The following is a 24950-nucleotide window of genomic DNA, read 5'->3' on the forward strand; positions in this document are numbered from 1 at the left end:
AGGTTGCATATTAGTTAAGTTGAAGCAATACAAGAATGAAGTTAAACATTTGTTTTCATTTTTCTTGTCATCTCAACACATGTGCATAGTGTTTTATATTTGTGCCTATCTAAAGGTGATGTATAAATGCTTGTTCAAGCTGAGTGAAAAACTTATGTTGGAGGTGGAAGGAGGCAGTGTTTGGACAATCCCAGAATTTATTAATTTCTTGAGTGGATGGAGAGGGCAGTCAGATGTTCTGGGTGTTCTAAATGCATTTCTCTTGTATTAAAGGAATCCTCAAATCGACAGTTCTCTTTATAACATACCAAAAATTACGAGCTGTGAGCATTTAGTGATCAATGCCAGGAAAATTGGAGTGAGGTATTGTGCTCTTATAAAAGCACATATAAAGCAAAGATAAACTTCTGTCTAATGCTCCAGCAATAACATCCTGAAAAGTAAAGGAATAGAGAGCAACAGAGGATAGTGAGCCTGTGGGGAAAAAAGAGTGAGTTCAGTGCAGGAATTAGGAGAGTGTAGCAAGGAACAGCTTCAGGGAACACAAAGGGTAATAGAAAGGCCATCCCAATCTTTGTGACTTATTATTCAATAGCAGAAGCATACTTCAAAGATGGCAAGTAAGGGTTCAAAATAAAACGAAGTCAATGTGTACCAGAACTCACTGTGGTTGATCTCGTCTTTTTACTTGGAAGTTCAGCGTCTTCTATGTCTTGGCATCTATGTGCTTTACTCCGAGCTTTCCATTTTTTTAGATTAAGTTGAGGTCCCAGGAAGGTTGTTGTGTTGTTTTATTTCAAATGCATAAGCTTTTCTTTTTTCTTTTTTCTTTTTTTTTCTAAATTTAATGTTGGGGAGGGGGAGAGTTGCATTTTCAATTTATCATTTTAGTGACATTTCAGCAAATTCTTATACTGCCTTTCAAAGAGTGGTAGCTGAGAACCACATATGTCTCAGTGTACAGGATGCAGTGCCTTGCTAAGTACTGGTGTGCTAGAGAAATGCATAGCTACTGTGAATTGGCAGCATCCTGAAGGGAGAGAGGTAGTTTTCAATAGGAATACTTTGCTTCTCCTCAGGGTATAGTTTTCTTTATAATGCTGTTTGCTCAGGTTACTGTGAGAGACAACATAGGATGTGCATAAGTAATGATATGCATTTTTGTATGTAGAAGATCTTTTAAAATCATTTTGTATCATATAAACAGAGTACGCATATCTAAGCTCAAGAGAGAGAACTGCGTTGCATTTGTCTTGTGAATCTGGTATACTGTGAATGAAACTTTTTTTTTCTAAGGAGTTGTGGATAACTGAATTCTAATGCAAATTTATACAATTATCTGCTTGCAACTACAAGGCTAGAGAAAGTAATTTGGAGAACTGCTGCAAAAGTAGCCAGCATGTCTCAGATATTTTACTGGATTGAATAGTTCAAATTTACCAGCTTTTCATCTTTAAATACAGTAGCAACAACTCTACAGATGCTACCATAGGAAAAGAGGTATTTCATTTTTTTTTTAAGCATTGAGGCTTCAGGCGTGTGAAAAACCCACTTTTCTACAAGCCAAAAATGCACAAAGGAACTGAAAAAAGGGAAAAGAAAAGATGAAATTCCAGGAGGTTAAGAAATTTAAGACAGATGAACAGCAGGTAACAAGAAAAGGGAGGGAAAACAACATAAAGGAAAGAAAAAGCAAAGGACGAGTTGTACAGAAGAGGTGGAGAAAGAAATTAGTGTAGTGGGAGTGGTAGGAAGAGCTGCAGGACAAAAGTCATGAAGCCAGTAGGGAGGAGTACTGGAGTTGTATAACTTGGTCTTTCTTTGAGCTTGGGAGGGGCAAGGAGCAAGACTTAGTAGGAGGCACTAAGGGTGGGGTTTGTCTTCGGTTTTGCCCAAGGTGTTTTCCCCCTAGTTTCATGATGGTGTAATGTCTTTTACTTGCCCTATGCTATGTTCAAACAACAAACAGCAAGGGACTATTGAAAATTTTTAGAGTAAGAGAAACTTTCTTGTCTAGAAAAAATATTCCACAAAGGAAAGTAGAAAGTGTTGATTTTTCAAGTGTCTCTAAGTTTTGTAGTAGTGTGAAGATGTTTTCATAAAAATAGTAAGGCAAAAATTGCTTTTCATACTTAAATACTTGTATACTGATAATTGGACCTCATGGGGACAACAAATTGAATTTAAAAACTACATAACTGAGTCCTGTTTTTTCCCTCTATTTTCTCCTTTTTGTCCTTTCTTTCTGTAATCACTCACTACTGTGGTAATTATATACTGGAGATGCTTTAAGCATTAAATGCTGCAAAGTGGATTTCAAGCAAGGTATGTTTTCAAGATTTGCCTCAAGGGATTTTGAGAAATGCAGCAGTCATGTCCTGTGTCAGTGTTTCATGGCAGGTTGATTCTTTTTCCTGAGCCTTGAAAGCAAGAATGTTTGACCATGTGAGGTTTTCTTTAACTTCGCTTCCCCTGGCACCATGACCTTATCTAACCAAGTTTACAGGAAACTTTATACCCAACACCACAGTGAAATTCTGCAGGTCAAGATGCATCTTAATCCCATATTATCATGTTGTTAAGTGATCTTTATTTTGGATTACCTACTGGTGACCTACCCCTGATATGGATCAGTGCTGATGTCAGGTTCTGAACAAGTACAGAAGATGATGCATATTGCACCTGGCAATGAGGGAGCCACCTCATCGAGCAAATTCTGAGTAACCTTCATGAGAAACCTGTGACATGTTTTAAAATCCCCTAGACAGTGTCTGAGTCATAATTGGCTGACTGCACACTTACAGAACAAGCATTTGTCAGAATGATTTTTATCACTGTGCCATGACTGATTTCCATATATAATCCTTTGCTGATGGAAACTCCCAAACTCTGAGCTGAGAGCGTTTGTTTTTGTTGGGGTGGGCTATTTGTTTTGTTTGTTTTCAATTTGTGTACTAATTTGTGTTGACTGAAACTGATCCTGATGATGAAACAAAAAGAAGTCTTTAGCTATTCTGTAATATTGAAAGGTTTGTCGACTCCATTAGATTAAAACCAAATCTTTTTACAACGTTTTAGATATATGTAATATATTGCATGTATTTAGTTGTTAAATATATATATTTAAAAATACATTTTTAATACAGTTAGTGCTTTTTCTTTTTCTCCCCCTTTTGGACTTCTTCAGTGCGGTTTATTTTGTGAGACATAAAGAAACCAGACAAAGATTTGCCATGAAGAAAATTAATAAACAAAATCTCATCCTTCGAAACCAGATCCAACAAGCTTTTGTTGAGCGTGATATCCTGACGTTTGCAGAAAATCCTTTTGTTGTCAGCATGTATTGCTCCTTTGAAACAAGACGTCATTTATGTATGGTCATGGAATATGTAGAAGGTAAAGTGTCTGTTCTGGTTTACAGGGGAAGAGCAAGCTTTTGTCACACCAGAAAAGAAATGTAATCCCTGCAGTTCTCTGGAAATACCCTGTGTGTCCTCTGTATGCTGGCACTACAATTTAGGATCTAAATTTAAGAATAAGGTGGCTTTTTTTTTTCATTCATTATCCCTTAGTGTGAGGTCTTTTAAAACACTTTTTCTCCTGCTATAATGGGGGATAACTGATCTTTGAATAAAGTTTTTCATAGACTGTAATTATAAGTATCTTACCACTTAAAGTTCATGTGAAAATGAACTTTTCTGGAGTTCAAATTTTCATTAGCATGTCTTGTGGTATTTGCAATATTTTTTGCAAAGGAAGAGGAAGAAATTTGGAAAGGTGCTGACGTTGGAGGAAGACAGTGGACAAAGACTGTGAAAGATGAATTACTGCAGCTGAGGCTGTGGCTGTGTGAACTATTTGTTTGTTTGTTTGTTTGTTTGTTTAAGCAGAAGCATGGGTTTTATTGGTTTCCAGCTGAACTCTTGTACCACTCAATCCCAGCTTCATGCTGTTTTTTTCAGTTCAGTAGTTAGTGTGCTTGCATGCTAAATTGGGTCATCTGACTGCAAAATCAACATATATGACTGCAATTTGTGTCTGCTTCTGCAGCATATATGGATTATGCTTGTACACCTCAGAATTTATGGCATCATCTGGAACATTTGTCCTGTTTCCACAGGTGGAGACTGTGCTACTTTGATGAAGAATATGGGTCCTTTACCTGTAGACATGGCAAGGATGTACTTTGCAGAGACTGTTCTGGCTTTGGAATACCTTCATAATTATGGAATTGTACACAGGGATTTGAAGCCAGACAAGTATGTATTTAGAATATAACCAAAAGAGTACTTTGAAATGGTTAGATAAAATAAGAAAAGTGTAATTTTGCTGTACCGGAAATGTTTCGTTTTTTAATATCATAAATGTTATGTGGATTTACAATTTCTGCCTAATATGTGAATTTTCATTATCTGCAGTTATAGGGAATGTATGTTTCCAAAAGTGTTCTTTAAAGTCCTTTAAGATGGAAGAGGCTATCTGAATAGATAAAGAAAAATGTACTTGTTTTTTTTGACTGAATGGAGGACTGATTTTTTTTTTTGGCATATTGACATTATATGTTAACGAAAAGTTCTAAGTATGCTTAAAAACAGGTTAATGCAAAGTATCAACAACATGCAGGTTTTTGCTATTTGCATTTACAAGAATAAGATTGAACACTATGGAAATCTCTCCTGTTGCTTTTTTTATCCAGTATTTAAATATACAGAGGCTTTCCACTATGTATTTGTAGTGAAAAATATGGCTGTTGTATCTCCATTAATCTTCTCCCCGTTTCACTTTAAAAAATAAAAATAAAAATGAATCGGTCACATCTGTTGGCTGAAAATACCTTCACGGTGTGACACCTCAGGCCAGTGTAGTGTTACTAGCTAACTTAATATCTGAGTTCTTTTCAAATGAATGACCCAGCTTGCTACAGGCACAAAAAGCCCACCTCGCTTCTAAAGCCGGATTAATTCCATTCCAGTTCTTTCAGAATTACTGTTTATTTTTGTTCAAATAATCTAGCATTAACTTGCAACACTTAGTTGATTCTCTTAAGATGTGAAATTGCGTATAGAAACTTCATTTACATTGGTAACAACAATAACACGTTTGCAACTGTCATATTCTTCACCTGTTTTGTACTTGATTAAAGTTCTTTTTAAGCTGTCTTTATATTTTTGCAGTGCTGTTGAAACATTTTCCTCTGAGTGTAATAATAATAATAATAAGGATATAATTTTGCATTACATCACAGTAACTCCAAATCATTCTAATTTTCAGTTTATTGGTAACATCCATGGGCCATATAAAGCTTACAGACTTCGGTCTGTCAAAGGTGGGGCTAATGAGCTTGACTACCAATCTGTATGAGGGTCACATTGAGAAGGATGCCAGAGAATTCCTTGATAAACAAGTAAGACACAACCTTTTTCACTTTTACATTGATTGTTTGAATGAACTGATGTTTTGCCACCAAAATGTACTGTAATACCACATAAGCTGTTGTTATTTCTGCATTGCTGTTCTGATGGTGTGTCAGTTACTTCTTCTGATGCCCTGCAGATTATGGTAGTCTTTTTTCTTTCTACATTTGGGTCTATTAGTAAGATGAACAACCTAATTGTGTGCAAGTGAGCCTGTGAGAGAGACAAATGGAAAACTGTTTTTATAAGGAATTCAGAAGTCTCAGCAGAGTACTTGTGGAGCTCATGATGCATTGTACAACCAAGGGTGCTAAAATCCTTGATATGGCCCATTTCCCTTTAAGCATGCCTCATTACCATTGCTCACAATCTGTTCGCTGTAAAAGTTACTTAAGATAAAACTGTCACAACTTTCTTTTAAAGATAAGGATATGTTTAAATTAAATAAAATGTTTGTTGTGACAGTCTTGCATGTATGAAAAACAAACTGTCCCTTGCGTGACAGACATGTAAATGTGATTACTTATATGAGTAGATAGGTCATTTAAAAATGCACTATGCAAAAATCCTAAGATATACTGAATTTCATTTTTCTTTTTTTCCAAGTTATTTTACATTTCAAGATGTACAAATGATATGACATAACTAGACTAAATTCACCATCATGCTTATTTTCTTTTGTTTTAGGTCTGTGGTACACCTGAATACATAGCTCCTGAAGTAATACTGAGACAGGGTTATGGAAAACCAGTGGACTGGTGGGCTATGGGGATTATACTTTATGAATTTCTTGTTGGCTGTGTGCCATTCTTTGGAGATACACCAGAAGAGCTGTTTGGACAAGTAATCAGTGGTGAGGATCATCACGAAGAATCAGATTTCTTAGTTTGCTGTCAAAAAATTCAATTTATTTTAGTAGTAAAGATATTTACAACATTATTGATACACTAAGTTTCAAGCTAGTTTTGCTCAAAAAGGACACCGTTATTTCAATACTGTAATATTTGATTTGCTGTCAAAGCAGTAAGAATAAATATATATTAAAAGCTGAATTGACCATATGCTGTTACTGAGTACAGAAGTGCAGTGATATAGAGTACAATGATGAAGCTACACTGTTTGAAAAAGAAAAGCAGAATTAGTAGGAAAGTAGCGCCTCCATGGCACAGTGTTTGGTAAAGAACAGTCTTTAGTAAAGAAATTATACCACAGAAGAAATGGTTAAAATAAATTTGCATAAGTGGGAAAATGCCTCATGACACAATGAAGAAATTAACAAAGATGTGATAAAACCCTAAAGCAAATGTCTCTCAAATAATAAATAATGAGAAAGAGAAGGAAACAAATTCAATTCACAGATTGTTAATGATTTCATTCGTGATTGTTCTAGTGTAATGTTATTTCTGTAACAGCTGTTCTTCTTTCATTTAAAATTCAATAACCTTTTAGATCTTAACCTGCAAGCTGACCCTAAGTATTGTTTTGTGGCTTGTAGCAAAACTGAATGATAATTAAACAGGATCATTTACTATCCTACCTGCTGTTTCCATAAATTTCCCAGATGCATAGATGTAGAAGGCCTCTATTTACGCTGAAAGTTCAACAGAATAGCACCTCTGTTACTGTATATTTCCCAGTCTGTTTTACAGTCTGCCTAAAAGGTCCGCTAACTAAGACCAAAATAAACAAACTCAACAGAGACAAAACTAACTGAACCTCCAGTTCCTCTTTCTCTGAGAACTCGTCAAATCCCCTTTGTACAAAAGGAATTAGTCTGTCATCATCTCACTTTTTGCTGCCTCTGACATTAAAAGCCAGACATGTTTGCAAACTTTAATGAAATGTATTTGAGAGTTGCCTGTAGTATAGCAGAGTTTCCTCCTTATAAAACACCCTAGCTGTTTATGGATTTATAACTGTGCAGTTTTCTGATGTGATACACCAGAGCCTGAGTGACAAAGAGAATCAATTGTTTAATTAACACAAGCAGCAAATGCTGGCTTTGTTCTCAATGCCTCGTGGCTGCAGTGCAGCTTTATTCATGCTTTATTTTCCAAATCAGATTTAGACTGCAATGGAAGCTGTAGGCAGACAAACATGGAAATAACTCATGTTTTTATTGCATTTCCAGACACATGCACATGTGTTTTTATCTTTATGCTCCCTGACTGGGAGAATGTGGGGGAATAGTTGAAAATTAATGACCAAATTTGACTTTAGACTTTATTTTGTATGTTGCACTAATTTTACGTTTTATAAACCATCATGTCAAATTATCTGTGGAAGTGTGTTTTTGCAAACCTGATTCATTCCCACTTACTCTACAACGCTGTTGGTCAGCTTACTTTCTTGTTTTAATGTTTGATTGTCATGCTTTTCCTTTTGATTTTAAATGTCTTCCTGAAATCATTCCTACTGTGAATTATCTGTAAGAGAACTGCTTCCTTGGATAAGTTTCCTGTGCTAAAATATATGTCCCTTTGTATGCAACTGAAAAAGCCATGTTACAGAACCCAAACCATAGCACAGAGTTTTGTTCCAGTTTCCGTTGGTGAAGGCTGCATTCAACTTGACAATCTACTCATTTTGGCCCCCTCATCTTAGCTTCTTTCTTCTTTATTATGGTTTGTCTTTCCTCCCCTCAAGTTTTATGAGTAAATGGTGGGAAGCTTCAGTGTAAATTAGGTGCCTGAAACTGTAGTGTTTAAAAATAAGCCTCCCAAAATGGGTTACATTTCGTGTTTTTTTATTTCAGTACCTTTCTTTAAATTTCAAAATGCAAAGGTGAAACTCCTGTGTAAATTCTGATCATTATATCTTCAATGGAGACCATTTTAAAGGAAAAAATCTAGGTCGTATAATTACAACACAAACTTTAACAGCCTTCTCTGTTTTCTGAGATCCTAGTATTCTGTCTCCTGATGCTGAAATCCCTGTACCTTCCAAGAAACTTTTGCAGGGTTTTGTCTAAACCTGCAATATATTACACTTGTGGACACAGCTTCTGCTTAAAATCACATGAAAATAGCTGTGTAAGCTGTCATAAAGTTCATGTTGATCTTGAAACTGGCACTGTTTTCCACTGTTTAATTTAAATCAGGGTTTAGCAGAATTTTTAATCAGCGCTACCTGGATGTTGTGTAGTCTAATATTGTGACTGCAGGATTTCAGTGCAACTTGCTAGGAAGTGCAAAAGGCTTAATAATGTAAGAATCAGAAGAGTGAGTTGTTTCTTCTCAAGTATGAGAGACTTGGAAAAAAGCTACATTGGCATGGATCTCTCCAGAGCAGAGGCCAATACCTCAGCCCTTAGTCATGGGAGTAATGACTTTAGTGAATGTCTAGCATTAGAGAACTACAGATGTAAGCAGTGACTGCTGGGTCAAGTCAGCTGTGTCCATCTTATCAGTAGTTTCCATTGAACAGGACTGAAATTTAAACCATGATGATTTGGCAGGGGAATAGGGGGACATCGGGGAAAAGGGACAGCATACAAGCTTGATGAAATTTTGCAATACTTTTCCACAAGCCAAGCATTGCTGTATTTTGCTGTTAAACATTGTTTTGGGTTAAAGGATACTTCTGACGAAAATGGGAGCATAAAAATAAGTTTATTAAATCTGTGTAGAGAATATTAAAATCAGAAGTAATTGGTATGCAACAGAGCAATTTGGAAAAGTTGTCTTAACTCTGACTTTACTGTTAGCTTACAATGATGGCTTTAGATAGCTTCTCCTTAATGTTGGGATCAGAATTAAATAATAAGAAACTGTCTTTTTCTTGCTAGATGAAATCAACTGGCCTGAAAAGGATGAAGCACCACCTCCAGATGCTCAGGATCTCATTACCCTGCTGCTCAGGCAGAACCCTTTGGAAAGACTGGGAACAGGTTAGGAGAACTACTAAAAGTTTTGTTAGTGTCTTAGAAATATATTCACCACTGGAGCTTTTGTTCACTTTTTTGGGGGGTTGGGGTGGAGATGGGAGGTCTGGGAAACATTTGTCGGGGCAAGAAGCATGACATGCTGTTATAGCAGGGGTTAATTTACAGATTCAAACCAGTAATAAGACCTTAAACAAGTGATGACTGTCCTTCTGTGGTGTTTACATGTAGTTATTCTCATTTATTATTCTCTTACTTGAAATAATAAAACAGAAACTTCTCAAACATCCAGTTAGGCATAGGATGGGATTACTTCATGAATGCAGTACTAAATAACGAAACTCAAAAACAGAGAAGGGGAAGACGTATACAACTGATGCCTGCTTTTTCAGAAGTATCTTTACTTGGCAAATTGGTTCTTCCAGGCGTTAATCAGAAATGACTGTCTGAAAGATCCTATCATTCTCATTTAGCACTATTATACTGCACGAAAAAGAATGGAATCAGAAGCATGAATGTTAAGGAAATAACATTCAGCAGCAGGATTTACATGGGAATTTTGGTGAGATGCAGTAATGAACATTACATGTTAATTTTTAAAGTGTTAGTGTATGGGACCCCTAGTCACTGACTACCATTCCGCTGGGCAAAGCAAATAAACAGAGCAAAAAAAAGGCAGGAGACTGAATATAAACTATAGTCTTACTTGTAGTGAGTGTTGTACTCCAGGAGTATAAATACACTGGGACACTAAGGAAACCAAGTGGAAGGTTGAGTCAACATAACTACTTAGAAAATTACTGGCAAAACTGAGTGCAGCAGTTAGAGTGTGATGCATATTTTTAAAGCTAAAAAAAATAAATAAAAAGGAGCTTAGGGAATCAGTTTATAATTGTCCTTATCACAGCCATTCAGGGGGAACATGAGTATAGCCTAGACCCCAAGTACTGTTGACATGGTCTCAAACTACAGGTCTTCTTTTTGGAAGTGGTGTAGTGACAGAAATGACTGAACTGCGTGTCTCTTGCTCCCTGCTTACATGGAATATGAACAGCCCTTAGCCTTTCCAGTAGCTGATGGTCTGGAGTAAGTGGCATACTGTAAAGTTTGTTCTCTCTTGCCCCAGTGCCGAATAAAGTAAGAGTGAGGGAGATATGATGTCCAAGATGGTTTCTCCACTCACTTCATCTACTGGAGAAGGCACCACTGTTGAAGGCAAAATGAAAAGCCAGGGCTAGTTCTGTTCCCTTGTTTTAAATATATATGTTTTATATATTTTACATATATACATATATATTTAAACATATAACACAAAATTTCTGGCATTTTTATTGTTTCATTGCCAGAATGCTCTTCAATGGTCACGTTATTAACACTACAATGGTCAATGTAGTGTTAATGCAGTGTAATGCATTAACACTAGCAATGTAGTGTCAACCTGTGAGAGGCTGGATCACAAGTAAATTGGAAATTCTGCCTCTGTTTTGCTGTAGCTGGATGAGAAAGTGAATTGGCTAGAATGAGGCTGGCTTAAGTACTGTAATGGTCAGTGCAGCTACATGGAGCATCTGTTTTGTTTGTTTAGGGGCTGATTTCCTTTGACAGTTTGTGGTCTCTCAAGAGCTGGCAGTCTAAAGAAGAGAGTTCTGCAGTCATTCTTTGAAGCACAAAGGAGTGTTTAGAAACCACAACAAAGTTTTTTTAAGTGTCAGTAGCAATGCATAGAAATGGAGGCTGCAACATGACGGGTCCCATGGGGGCACTGGAAAATAACATGGTTTATCCCAGGCTCCACCATGCATTTCAAATGACAGCCGTATCTGTTTAATAAGTATTAGCTAGCTGCATAACACTCCATGAAAATGGTAATTGTGTGTTTGCTCAGGAGACCTGAGTGGCAGAGTCAAGCTGAAAGAAGAGAGACAGATACTGTACTCTTATGAAGAAGGAAAATGACAAAACAAAACAAAAAAAAACACAACAATCTCTTTGGGTCTGAAGTGTCTGATACCTAATCAAGAATTACACCATTTGCTTTAACATCCCATTACTATGTTCAGGAAAATTATCACTCCTTGACTAGTTACTTATGATTAGCTATGATTTTGGTTTCCTTTGGGAAGATTTGGCTTTTATGAGTTTTTTTTTTTTTTTCCCTGCTGCAGTCAGAAAATCAAAACCTAGAAATCTTAGCACTGACTTAGAGGTCAGTGCTGGAGAATTCATGCTTTTTCCATGGCTCTGTACTGACATAACATTGACTTACCGAAGTTTATGCTGTATATCAAGTTGGAGTAACTCTTGTGCAGTAGCACACATGTTTTCAGAATTAAATCTATGTTTATTAAAACATCTCCACCCATTTCCCCAGGTATTTTCAGCATGTTATTGTTTATTGTTATTTCAGTATTTTGCATTTTTACAGTTGTTGTCTATTAATTTGAAACTAATGTAGTTGTTTAACACATGATAAAAAGTAGGCAGTAATCTATAATGAGGTAAAATACACGTTATTTCCTATAGAATTGTGTATTACTGTCTTAGAAAAGGAGTTCCTAATCACCAATGATGTTTACGCTCAGCAGCAATGAAGAATCATTCTTTATTACTTTATAACTTGTAATTACTTTATAACTCATGTAATACACATGTTTACGTTTTTATTTCAGACTAATGCATGGCCAATGCATAATCAGTGTGGCCAGAAAAATAGAAATGTTAGAAGGGGGAAGAATAAGAAACTGCAATGCCAACCTTGATGAAAAATGGCAACGAAGAGGTGCTCTGACATGTTTAGGTGATACTAGTGAGAAAGGGTAGTAGGAGTTTGTACCTGCGGTGATGACTGTGCCTTTCCATGCTAATTTGCATTTTTTTCACGAGGGATTTAGTTGAGTTAATGTCAGTGGATTTGTTGTCATTTGCTCAGTGTTTTTCTCTGGCTCCCCCAGGTGGTGCATATGAAGTAAAGCAGCATCAGTTCTTCAGGAGCCTTGACTGGAATAGTCTGCTGAGGCAGAAAGCAGAATTTATTCCACAGTTGGAGTCTGAAGATGACACAAGTTATTTTGATAGTAGGTATTATATTGCATATAAAAAAAAAATCAATAAACACCTTGCTTTGATTGTGTATTTTCTTAATGCTTTGAGAATCTCCTGTGTCAGAAATCTGGCAGCTGTGCAATTTAAGTAGTGGTATGACATTTCAGGAGAACTAATAATATAATTGTGCTTTCAGTTAATAATAAAGCTTATTACCCTTTTCTACTTGCCAATTCAAATAATTTATTACACTTGTCTGTAGCTCGTTCTGAGAAATACCACCATATGGAAACTGAGGAAGAAGATGATACAAATGATGAAGATTTTAATTTGGAGATAAGACAGTTTTCCTCATGTTCACACAGATTTTCTAAAGTGAGTAAAAATTGCTATAATGTTAATACATATTTAATGCATAAGTGTTTTGATGCTTTTCTAAAGTTTAGAAATGTTAGATATGAAAGAGGTATACAGGGTGTACATATACAATGTTTCTTGAAACATTAACTGAAATTTAAGTGAGAATGAAATGGGTACCATGAATACCAAAAACATGAAAATATTGTATAAGAAAATTATTTCTTGAATCCTTAAGTAATAGAAAATGATATAAATAGTTTGATATTTTCTTTAGAAAATGCATGTGGGTTTTCTTTATGCATAGTTTGAACGTTTCTCCAGTTGTACTTGCAGATGATGGCATAACAAAGATTGCAGTACTAGCCTATAGTAGTGGTGAGCTTAAGTGGCAATAAACTGTAAAGAAGAAGCAACATGTGATTTGGTCAAAAAAAAAAAAAAAAAGTGGATTTGAGTGAGTGATTTGAATGCTGTGAATTGAAGACAAAGCTGAGTGTCCAGAGGGGAAGAGATCCCAGCTAATTATTGCTGGGCAAGGAATGCAGAATGAACATACTTAGGAAATAGTGTAGATGAAAAATTGACAGGAGATAATGGATTAAGAAGCAGAATGCCTAATGAGCATGCTTTTAATAGTAGGCAGCAGTGACTTTCAAAAGCTTTCTATTAATGAGCAGTTTGTTTAATACGTTTTAAGAACTATTTAAAGGTAATTCAAAAATGCATGAAGGTTAACAAGGCCAAGTGCCGGGTCCTGCACCTGGGGTGCAATAACCCCAAGCAGAGCTACAGGCTGGGAGAGGAATGGTTGGAGAGCTGCCAGGCAGAGAAGGACCTGGGAGTGATGGTGGATAGTCGGCTGAATATGAGCCAGCAGTGTGCTCAGGTGGCCAAGAAGGCCAACAGCATCCTGGCTTGCATAAGAAACAGTGTGACCAGCAGGGCTAGGGAGGTGATCGTCCCCTTGTACACGGCTCTGGTGAGGCCGCACCTCGAGTACTGTGTTCAGTTTTGGGCCCCTCGCTACAAGAAGGACATCGAGGTGCTTGAGCGGGTGCAGAGAAGGGCGACGAAGCTGGTGAGGGGCCTGGAGAACAAGTCCTACGAGGAGCGGCTGAGGGAGCTGGGCTTGTTCAGCCTGGAGAAGAGGAGGCTCAGGGGCGACCTTATCGCTCTCTATAGGTACCTCAAGGGAGGCTGTAGCGAGGTGGGGGTTGGCCTGTTCTCCCACGTGCCTGGTGACAGGACGAGGGGGAATGGGCTTAAGTTGAGCCAGGGGTGTTTTAGGTTGGATGGTAGGAAGAACTTCTTTACTGAAAGGGTTGTGAGGCATTGGAACAGGCTGCCCAGGGAAGTGGTGGAGTCACCATCCCTGGAAGTCTTCAAAAGACGTTTAGATGTAGAGCTTAGGGATATGGTTTAGTGGAGACTGCTAGCATTAGGTCAGAGGTTGGACTCGATGATCTTAAGGTCTCTTCCAACCTAGAAATTCTGTGAAACTCTGTGAAAAATGTATGTTTGTTTGTATCTTGTTTGTTATGCTTTAATTAACTGGTATATTTCGTAGTGGCTTTGCAGTACTACACATATATGGTATCTGTGATAGCATGGAGGAGCAGAGACAGGAGTTGTAGATATAGTTGTTTTCTGTGTGAACTCTTTATTTTCACTTGGTGACATGTTTCAAATTCAGATATTAGTAAATGATTCAGTCTTTTTGAAGATACCTTGGACAAGATAACTTGGCTCTGTGGAGATACCTTGAAGAGGCAGTGGGAGCCAACTGAAACACAAGAAGTTCCGTCTGAACCTAAGGAAGCATTTTTTGTAATTGAGAGTGTGTCAGAGAACTGGCATAGATTGCCCAGAGAGGTGGTGGAGTCTCCCTCTTTGGAGATTTTCAAAAGCAGCCTGGACATAGTCCTGGGCAACCTGCTCTAGGAGTCCCAGCTTGAGCAGGGGTGTTGAACCAGGTGGCCTCCAGAAATCCTTTCCAACCATTGTTTGATTCTGGGCTTTTGTGTGCTTCTACCCCCTCTGTTCCATAATAATGATTTAGTAAGTTAATGTCATTATGTCACTGTGCCCTAGCTGCAACTGCCAAGCTGTAGAATATACAGCTGACAATTTCTATATGCTGTTTGTCAGCTAAGCAAACAGACTTCTGAAATGTTAAGAATTTATTTTTTCTAAATCCTTTTGCCAAGTAATTTATCCTTTCCTTCTGAGTCTTAAATTCTTGAGAATTTATTCTTTAATTCTGAGATTCATTTGTCTGCTTTCCACATCTGACTGGCAGATACTTAGTCAGTTTCCTAGGTAGGGTTTTTTTTCTTTTGTGATTTTCTGGTTATGAGTAAATTCAGCATTTGCATTGATCCTGTGACATGGAGACCCCAAGGCGATGGATTTTGTTTGTAGTCTTGTGGTTCACACAGTGAAATGCAGAGAAAGCTGATGAATTTGTAATGAGAAGAGATACTATTCATGACCCTGTATATGGAGCCAAGAAAGCAAAACGTTTTAAGAACAGAAAGTATAGAAATATAAAAAGGCTCAAGAATTTTGAAGTTTACACTGTGAAATACTGTATAAGAGAGTACATGCAGAGTACCACTTGAAATAAACGTACTTTCCTGAATATCTTTTTATATCAATTGTCAGTGATGAGGGCTGGGCTTTTTTATATGATTGTGTGTGGTTTGTTTGTTTCTTCTGTAACAGGTTTTTAGTAGCATAGACCGAGTCACTCAAACACAAGGTGAAGAAAAGGAAGATGCAGGAGACAAAACAAAGAGTGTGACATTGCCTTCAGTGGAATCTTTAAGCTGGAGTTCAGAATATTCTGAAATGTAAGTAGAAGGAAGTGGTCCACATCCTGCTAGTCAGCTAGCAAGCCACCTCATCTCAGCTAACTGCATGAGAGTTTGCTTATTTTTATTGCAGACAACAAATATCTACATCCACCTCCTCGGACACTGAGAGTAGCCGGCAGCGACATAGTTCAGGTTTACTGCCAAAGCTGGCCATATCAGCTGAAGGAGAACAGGATGATTCTACCTGCTTAGTGGGGCCCCGGGAAGAACAGGAAAAGCCTCCGTTAGTGAGCGAGGAAACAGTGCAAGATGAACCTGAAGTAACCACTCCAGCAAGTACTATCAGCAGCTCCACACTATCAGGTAATTCAGGGTGGGTCTCTTGACTGATGACATTAGAAACAGTTGTGAGTCTTTGTTTAGCACTTAAATTCAAGGATTTAGAAATCCTGCATTTCAGTACTGCTTAAAAGAAAATAACTCAAGAGGGCTCTGGTTTGGAGAAAATGAGTCATAGGTCCCATAAGCACTTTAAGCACTATTTTTATACCTTCCCATGCCTAGGTTGATGATTTTTTGATTGATCATCCTGGAGTCTTTCCAGCTGATCTGTATAGCTATTTTCTAACACTCTGTGCTGCACTGTTACATGTTTTTAGTTAAGACTTTCCAGTGATGTATATTTGTTTCAGAATTGGCAGGGTTGCCTTTGGTTTGTAGAAATTGGTTTGTAAGGTTGCCTTTGGTTTGTAGTTGTCTCATTTGAAATCTAGGAAGAAGCATAATAAACCATTCCTTAAATAATATATCTCCTTTATGCATCCCTTTCCCAACACAAACATTTGAATAGATTGCAGGAGGATCCAGGGCCCTACTATCTTGCTTGTTTGTACTTTCAGAGGAGAGTTCCATGTTTCTGTGGGAAAAACTGCTACTTAACACAGATCTCAGCTTGTATCAGTCTCACATTTGACCCTATGTATGTTCCGGTTACCTCCTCTCCACATTTACATTTTTGTACCTCAATAAGTTATCTCAAGATAACCCTTGTATCATGTATCCTTTCTATTCCTATGCCCGTGATTCCCCTTATTGTCTGTATTTTCTTCCCTTCCACCCACCATTTCTGGGAAAATATCCTCAAGCCCATCCAGCTGTATAACCATTTCCATCTTCTTGTCTTGTCCAACATCTTGAGTGTGCTTTCTAAGCTGGGCTTATTCCCTTCCTCAATGTTACGTTGATGGAGTTAGCACAGCAGTCACAGATGTTAACTCAAATTACTTCTCGCTCTTTTATAACTTACTGATTACACTTAAGAATAATTTCATTTTTTTCTGTGGTGGTGCATTAGTAACAGGATATTCTGTGACCTTGAAGAAAAACTAGGTGTTTGTTTTGTTCAAAGGTCAGAGACCTGCTCTTGTTGCTTGTTTCATAAGGTCACACAACTTCACTTTGGCATCTTTGAAGAAAATTTTCACAGGTTATTCACTTGGCATAAGGTCTTCATGTGTTTTTTGTTTGTTTGTTTGTTTTTAATTGCATGAAATTCTGTTGTCCTTAATTGAGCATTGTGGAAAATCATTACCTATGATAGACTAACACCACTGTGGTTGTATACTGAGTTTTGTGGTGCGAGGTATCTTCCTCCTTGTGGAAGTGATAGAAAAATACTCAAAGAATAAAAGCTGTAGATAGTAGTTATAAATATAATTAGTGTTTTTAATGATTTTGAAGTTTGGTAAGCTGGCAACTTATGTAGGATTGGAACCTCTAATTTATTTCAGGTGAAGTTCATATGAAAAATAATTGTATTAATCATAAACTTAATCATTAAGTTCTTCAAGGTTAGCATTGCATAATGAGCTACCAAACTTGCTTCTGCTTTTGTCTACATTTTGCTTTAGTCAGTGACTACACAATGTTGCAGTCACTGTTGCATCAGTTCATTCTGTTAACCTTTATGCATATCTGAAAGAATTACTCAGATTTCTGAAGTGTTGTTCTATGGATATATAGACAGAAGGAAAAATCACCATCTCACAACAGTACAGTTTTTCCTCCCTGACCCCCAATTTTTGCTCAATATGTTTATTCCTTCTTCTTTGTACAGTTGGTAGTTTTTCAGAACACTTAGATCAGATAAATGGAAGAAGTGAGAGTGTGGACAGCACAGATAACTCCTCAAAACAACCCAGTGAAGTTGCATCTCATGTGGCTCGTCAGCGATTAGAAAGCACAGAGAAAAAGAAGATGTCTGGAAAAGTCACAAAGTCCCTTTCTGCAAGTGCTTTGTCCCTCATGATTCCAGGAGGTAGAGATAAATCTGTTGATTTGAAATGTCGTGATTTGTTCATACTGCATGTTTTATAATGTAAATGTAAGACTTTGGAGAATCGAGAATGAATTCCAGGTCAAGTTTTGTTTTTCCTTTTCCCATAATCATAATGGTCTAATCTAGTCATACAGTTACAGTGGTCAGATCACACCCAAGAGACCTTCTCTGACAAGCAAACTGTAGCTTAGTGGTAACTACTTTGGTTTTGACCACATGTGTGTGCAGCAGGATGCAGACTTCAGTCCTTGTCCATCCTTTAGTATGGTTGTAGCTTAAATTCTGAGCAGCTTGCTATGTACAGCTCCTTTAATAACTGCTTTTCAGTTACAGCAGCATGTTTGGCGTGGCTAGTTTTCTCCCATCTCCTGTAAGGTAAAGTGATAAACCAGAACAAAGTATCCCTAAAGCGGAAATAGCCAATAAGCTCCTTTTTCTATTACATTGACTTGCAAGGAGTGATCACCATGTGAAGCCAGAAATGCTGCTATACATAAGTGGAAGTGTAGTAGCAGTAGTATTTAGTGTTTCCAGGTGAAGCTCTGAGACTTCATATTGTAGTGGTTCAGAATCGAAGTCCAAATTTCCCAAACTAAGTGATTTTTTTTTTTTTTCAGAAGTGGGATTACGCATTAACTTCATACACCGGCCATGTGCTGCCTTTAGACCTTAGGCATAATCTTTTAGTATCTGTTGGTGTGATAATGCAGCCCCGCTCTGCTTCATGTGTTCAAAGGTGGCTTTGGCAGTAACTTATGGTTGCTTTGAGTCCACAGCATGGCAGAGAATTTTATGCAGGGTTGTAGGTTTTGGTTCTGACCGGCAGAGGTGGAGAGCGCTGACATTGTACACTTCACCTACCTCCAAGTTGTAAAGCACATATGCCTTATGCTCTCTGTAATACCTTGGTGAGCAGATGCAGTGCTATTGTCCATGCATTTTGGAGAATTTTAAGAGGTGAAAGGACTGTCTGAGCACTATTAGTGCAGGAATTTCTGATTCACCTCATGATGTTTTCTACCCTTCTTCACCATACAATTCAAAAAGCGGCATAGGCTTCCTGTGTAATATCTGTGATAAACACCAACTAACCATGAGAATTTTTAACAAGGGAAGTCAAGAGGAAAGTTTAAAGTCACAATTGAAGAGGAATATTTTGCCTCCGCTTTAGTGTGTACAACCCATTGCCCGTGAAGAGAATGATTAGCATTTCTGTGATGCTGCCTGAATGTGAATGATCATTCTCACAAAATGCATGTGAGAGATGAAGATGTCTTTATTTTTACAATGGGAAATATAGTGACTGTGTGTTTAGCCTGTGTAGGGTATTTTCAATTCTGAAAGCACTGTGGCCAAGAAGCAGTCTGGGCTTGTTCTTTGTATAGACTGTTTCTTTAAAATAATCTCTGACCCATAAGTCACAGGTGTTTTTTTCTGGTATATCCCTATAGCACTTAGTACCTTTTTTTTTTTTTTTTTCTGCTTGCAGAAGGTCTACAGGGCATGCTAATTATTCAGATTAGCTATCACAAGAGCATGGTACACATGCGGCAGTCTACACAGACAAGCAACACTCAGTTATTTATCAGTTTGCCTTCTATTGGTTCTTTTCACATCTGTCAAGAATTGCTGTTCAGAGATAGTATAGTCTGAATTACGGTGTTTATTAAACTGGAGGTTTCTTTCAGTTTAATCTCATCATTCTATGAAATCTGAACTTAGATTTGGCTACGTGTAGGAATGTTCTTGTCACATTTATATCAAGCAAAATCTCATATATTACTTAATACCGCCAAAAAAATCCACCTTATTCACATTCATCAATAAAATAAACCAGAACAACAGATGGCCAGTGTCACTGATCATGTGGCTGAGAGTCACAGGGTGAGACTAAAGAGAGAAATAGATGAGGGGATCTGGGAAAGTTTCAGATCCAGAGGGTGATGACAGTTCAGCCCACTCTGGGTTTGGCTGGTAGTGGGAATTCAGCATTAACCCAGTGATAGCTATCTGTAGGAGCCTTTGGTGACTCAGATTCAGGGAGTCAGTATACTCAGTGCCTTTGTTGACAAAACCTATCTGCCCTCACATGACATTGCTTGGCACAGCAGCCAAACCTGGAATGTTTCTGGGCTGCATTCCTTTCAAGAGCTGTCATCTTGTTATAGTCACCAGAGTATTTTTTTATGCTGCAGCAATTGTGTTTACATTTGCGCAAGTGTGAGCACAGCGTGCTTTCAAAACAATAAAATAAAATGAAGCCATAATTGATATTGTTGTAAGAAAGTCGTGCGGTCTTAAATATCAGAATGTAGGAATGGAGATTTGGTACAAGCATTGTGAGTTACTGTCCATGTACCAATTAGATACTGTTGTTTTATTACGGTAGTGTTTTTAGATATGTAGAACGCAAACACTTTCTTTAAAACTTCTGGTTGATCTGACAGGTGGTTTTGGATGTACTCACGATAGCATCTGCTCCCAAAGTGATGTTCTTTTCATGTGTATTTGTAAGGAAGAGGATTGAGGACTGTTTTTTCAGAGTTAGCAATGAGTGTTTCATATCTAAAAGGAAAAAACCAGCCTACATCTAGCAAGTTAATGTTAGCATTAAGAAATCAGGTTATGCTATGGGGGAATTAAATTAATTTCTCAAATTGGGTTTGTTGGTCGAGCTTCAAACTCATTAAAGCTTCATGCACAGTGAGGAGAGAGTCTTTATGCAAACACAACGAAATAATTTGTCACAAAAGGTGTCATTAAACAGATTCCCAGTTTTGTGTATATGTTTGTGTGTGCTCAGAATGTATTCTCATAGGCAGTTTTTTTCTTCCAGATGTATTTGGTGTTTCTCCTCTGGGAAGTCCTATGTCACCTCATTCACTGTCATCTGATCCTTCATCCTCCCGTGACTCCTCTCCCAGTCGTGATTCTTCAATTGCTGCTTCAAGTCCTCATCAGCCGATAGTAATTCACAGTTCAGGAAAGAAGTATGGCTTCACCATCCGAGCAATCAGGGTTTACGTGGGTGACAGTGATATCTACACTGTGCACCATATTGTTTGGGTAAGTTAAATCTTTTTTTACATATAGCCAGAGAAAACTAGTGATATATTTGCTTTTGATCTTTTGTGTACATTGTATTTGCTTTTTGACAGCTACTCTGTAAAATGTGATATTGTGCTGAATAGTTACCTTGGAATGAAATTTGTGCCTGTGCACAAGGCCAGTGCTGGCAGTAGGGACAATTAGACCCATATAATACGCATCTTTGACATGAGTGGTACCTATCTGTGACCACAGAACCATAAAATGGTTTGGATTGGAAGGGACCTTAAAGATCACCCCATGTGACCTTAAAGGGACCTTAAAGATCACCCCATGTCCCTGCCATGGGCTGGGATACCTCACACAAGCCTGGCCTTGCACACCACCTCCAGGAATGGAGGAGCATCCACAGCTTCTCTGAGCAGCGTGTCCCAGTGCCTCACCACCCTCTGAATAAAGAATTTCCCCTAACATCTAATCTAAATCTCCCCTGTTTTAGCTTAAAGCCATTTCCCCTTGTCCTACCCCAACACTCCCTCCCCTGCTTTCCTGTGGACCCCCTTTAGATACTGGAAGGCTGCTGTAAGGTCTCCCCGGAGCCTTCTCTTCTTCAGGCTGAGCAACCCCAAATCCCTCAGCCTGTACTCATAGGAGAGGTGCTCCAGCCTTCTGATCCTCTTTGTGGCCCTTTCTGGACCTGCTACAACAGGTCCATGTCCTGGACCTGGGGCCCAAGCCTGATTCTGCCTTTAACAACATGGGTCAATTTCACTTTTAGCAAATTTGGCACTTGTAAACAGGGTACTGTAGCTTAGAAAATGAAAGGGTTGGCACAGCCTCTCTTTGACTGGGGGCAGAGTCTGCAAAACTAAAACTAAACAGAAAATTTTGAAATACACATGAAGTTCATTAAACAGCTTCAGTTAAGGAATTCACTAAAGTTGAGTTACTTCCACATTTGACTGGTCATTGGTAGGATAATTTAAAGTAGTGCTTTTGTTTAGAAATTTGCAAATCAGTTTGAAATATGAAAAACTTTGAGGATCTGTCATTCATGAAAAAGACTGACTATCAGTAATAAATAATGTATCTTTCATCCTCTGCTTGCTACTCATTTGAATAAAGAGAGAGACAGGCTAAAGAATAAGACAGCAGTTCTTGCATTTGCACTGGTTATCAACTTCCTCAATTGTAAACTAAATTTATATATTTCTGCAATTATATGTATATATTATACTTGAGGTTGATAACCAGTCATGTATTTTATATATTATATATATTATACATAGGTTTATCTGTGTGTGTATATAAATGTTAAATATATTCCAACTACTTTAAAATAATTTTGAAAAAATCATTACAAATGTATTATAAGCTTTGAAGTTTTGGATGATGTTTTGTTTTAAATATCCACTGTAGGTTTTGAAATAGCCATGCCACTAATGAAATAGTGTATCATTCATGTTTATTCATATTTCAATCATGTTTACCTCTCAGGCATCTTAATTCATCAAGAACATTGAATGTTGAGAGTAGCTACATGTGACTGATAATAAATACAAAAACTGAAATTCTTGTCACTGGTATAGTGTCACATCAGTGAAAGGAAGGAAGGAAAAACAATGCTGTTGCATTACAAGTGAAACCTTGACTTTTTCAAAACACTATCAAATTTTTAATATATATTTATATATTTTTAGCTCTGTAGGCCTCAGTAGTGCCTAAATGACTTAAAATTCTCGAAGAGCTCATTTAAAAATATGATAACTTATTTAAGCCACTTTCAACATCATTTGCAATTCTGTTTGTTTTGGTCCTTCATCACCTTCGTGCCTCCAATTTGTTCCCTCCAATGGGCAGCCTGGTGAATTCAGTCTAAACACAAACAGTCCTTAGCTGTGTGGTGGAGTTAAAAGTGTGCATTATGATTAGGGTCCTGTATGTGATCGCTGCCTTAATTACATAAGTATTTCTCATTGTCAGATATTAAATTTTCAAGTTAAAAATTCTGGCATGGGAACTGAATCACCCCTTTATATCATGCCCTGCTAAGCAGATTTTACTTAGTATCAACAGTGATGCAGTGTTTCAGTGAGCTTTGAAACAATTCCACATCCATGTAAGTACAAAAATCAAGTAAGCAGTTGATGATGAAGTGATTACTTGTCAGATTTTCTTTTTTCTTCATTCATAAGGATTCAATATCTGTAATATCTGTATTTCTTTGTTGTGTTTAAAAGACAACCACTTCTATAGAAAGAATTGATAAAATAAAGCTACTCTTGAAAGTATGGAGAGTAATTAACAAGCATCCATTTTCTCCATCTATGATTTCTAGAATGTGGAAGAAGGAGGTGCAGCACACCAGGCTGGTTTAAAAGCTGGGGACCTGATTACTCATATCAATGGAGAACCAGTGCATGGTCTTGTTCATACAGAAGTCATTGAGTTGTTGTTAAAGGTAACTTTTGGTTAACTGGGACACATAAGCACTTCGCAGTTCCTCACCAGAGATTGTGGGGTTATGTTCTCTTCTTTCAGAAATTAGCTACCAGGTTTTATGATTGTTCAGGTACAAACTCTAAGCTGTTATTGCAGTGATGTGGAGAAAAGTTAGCGACTCTATGTATCCTAGGATGACTTTAGTTTCACTGCAAGGAACTGACACTACTACTGGTATACCTAAAGTATATTTGGGTACTGATGCAAAGATGTGTATCTCTTTCAAAAAAACTTGACATATGCAGGAAAAGCACTTCCATGAATCCAACCATCTTCATCAGGTAACACAAGCTATTGACGATAATACTACTTCTCGTTTTCTCCTTATCAACGTGAAATCAATGAGGAAAAGTGGAAACAGAGAATACGAAATGTATTCCTACTGTACAGGAACTTGCCTTTCATAATATTTAAATAAGATGTTTCTATAGAAACTTATTTCACGAAAACATCAGCCTTGGTCACACCTTGCTGCCTTTTATCTAGTTAAAATTATTAGAATTTCTTATTGTCCTGAAGCTGGTCCTTGGAATTAAGTAGTTTAGAAATCTTGACAGCAGTTTGAGAATTTTCCAGTCATCATTTATCTGACATAAATTAGCCTGGCAACTTCTGCATGGAGTTCCCTATGCTGCCAGCGCTTACTCTGTTGCTGTTTTATTGCATTTCTATTTGTAGTGCAACTTAATTTAAAGCTAAGAGGTCTTCCATTACTCTGTCTAAAGATTGTCTGTATTTTGGCAGAGTGGCAACAAAGTGTCAATTATGACAACCCCATTTGAAAACACTTCCATCAAGACTGGACCTGCCAGGAGAAACAGCTACGGAAGCAGAATGGTCAGGCGCAGTAAGAAAACCAAGAAAAAAGAGAGTTTAGAGAGGTGAGTAAACTTTTTGGTTCATGATGAATGTGTGTTCTTGTGTGTGTGGACATAACAATTAATTTTAAAATGAAGTTAATCCAATTCCCTCTCATACTTCCTGCCCCTCTTTTTTACCTTCTTCTATGAGATCCTGTGGGTGTAATGCATTCTGTCATTCCCATTTTGCCTATAGTATATCCATTAAAATGCCACTTAAAAATTTTCCAGGGTTTACAAACGATTATGGGGAAGCAAATGAGTAACTGCGGTGGTGTCTTCATTTGGATTCAGTATAGCTTTTTCTACTTCATTAAATTTTCTAGTACTAAGTTTATGTATATTTTTTCGCTTTGACGCTAATGTTTACACATATTCCACAAATACATTGCTTGTACTGTATAGATACTGAGTTTTGGTGGGCTCTTAAGAAAATTAAGATTTATGCTCATAAGAAGTTAATTGTTCCTCTGAAATTCAGTGAATACGTTTTAGTACAAATAGATTTAGTTAAAATATCTATCCCACTTATTAGCAATCAGGGTATTTTCTGAACTTCGTGCTTTGCAGACAGGTTTGGTTTCATGCAAACATAGGTTTCATACTTCCTTTCATGGGGGGTACTGGGAGAATGAAGCAACATCAGCCACAAGAACTTTGCATGTGGTAATTGTATCTTTTCTGCAT

General features: G+C 37.5%; 1 protein-coding gene across 3 annotated transcripts in view; it reads left to right on the forward strand.

The window, feature by feature from the left end:
• The window catches only part of MAST4 (microtubule associated serine/threonine kinase family member 4), a 214589-nt gene that overhangs the window by 182210 nt on the left and 7429 nt on the right, over nucleotides 1-24950 (forward strand). For all 3 annotated transcript variants that reach the window (XM_084305338.1, XM_084305339.1, XM_084305337.1), the window contains 13 exons: nucleotides 3188-3396; nucleotides 4121-4259; nucleotides 5272-5404; nucleotides 6102-6267; nucleotides 9202-9303; nucleotides 12249-12371; nucleotides 12602-12714; nucleotides 15424-15551; nucleotides 15646-15878; nucleotides 17632-17832; nucleotides 20690-20919; nucleotides 23240-23362; nucleotides 24148-24284. In XM_084305338.1, the coding sequence (XP_084161464.1) occupies nucleotides 3188-3396; nucleotides 4121-4259; nucleotides 5272-5404; nucleotides 6102-6267; nucleotides 9202-9303; nucleotides 12249-12371; nucleotides 12602-12714; nucleotides 15424-15551; nucleotides 15646-15878; nucleotides 17632-17832; nucleotides 20690-20919; nucleotides 23240-23362; nucleotides 24148-24284 (2037 nt within the window). The remainder of the gene's footprint in view (nucleotides 1-3187; nucleotides 3397-4120; nucleotides 4260-5271; nucleotides 5405-6101; nucleotides 6268-9201; nucleotides 9304-12248; nucleotides 12372-12601; nucleotides 12715-15423; nucleotides 15552-15645; nucleotides 15879-17631; nucleotides 17833-20689; nucleotides 20920-23239; nucleotides 23363-24147; nucleotides 24285-24950) is intronic.

This window comes from Netta rufina (genome assembly GCF_964035555.1).
Source record: "Netta rufina genome assembly, chromosome: Z".
Classification (NCBI taxonomy): Eukaryota; Metazoa; Chordata; class Aves; order Anseriformes; family Anatidae; genus Netta; species Netta rufina.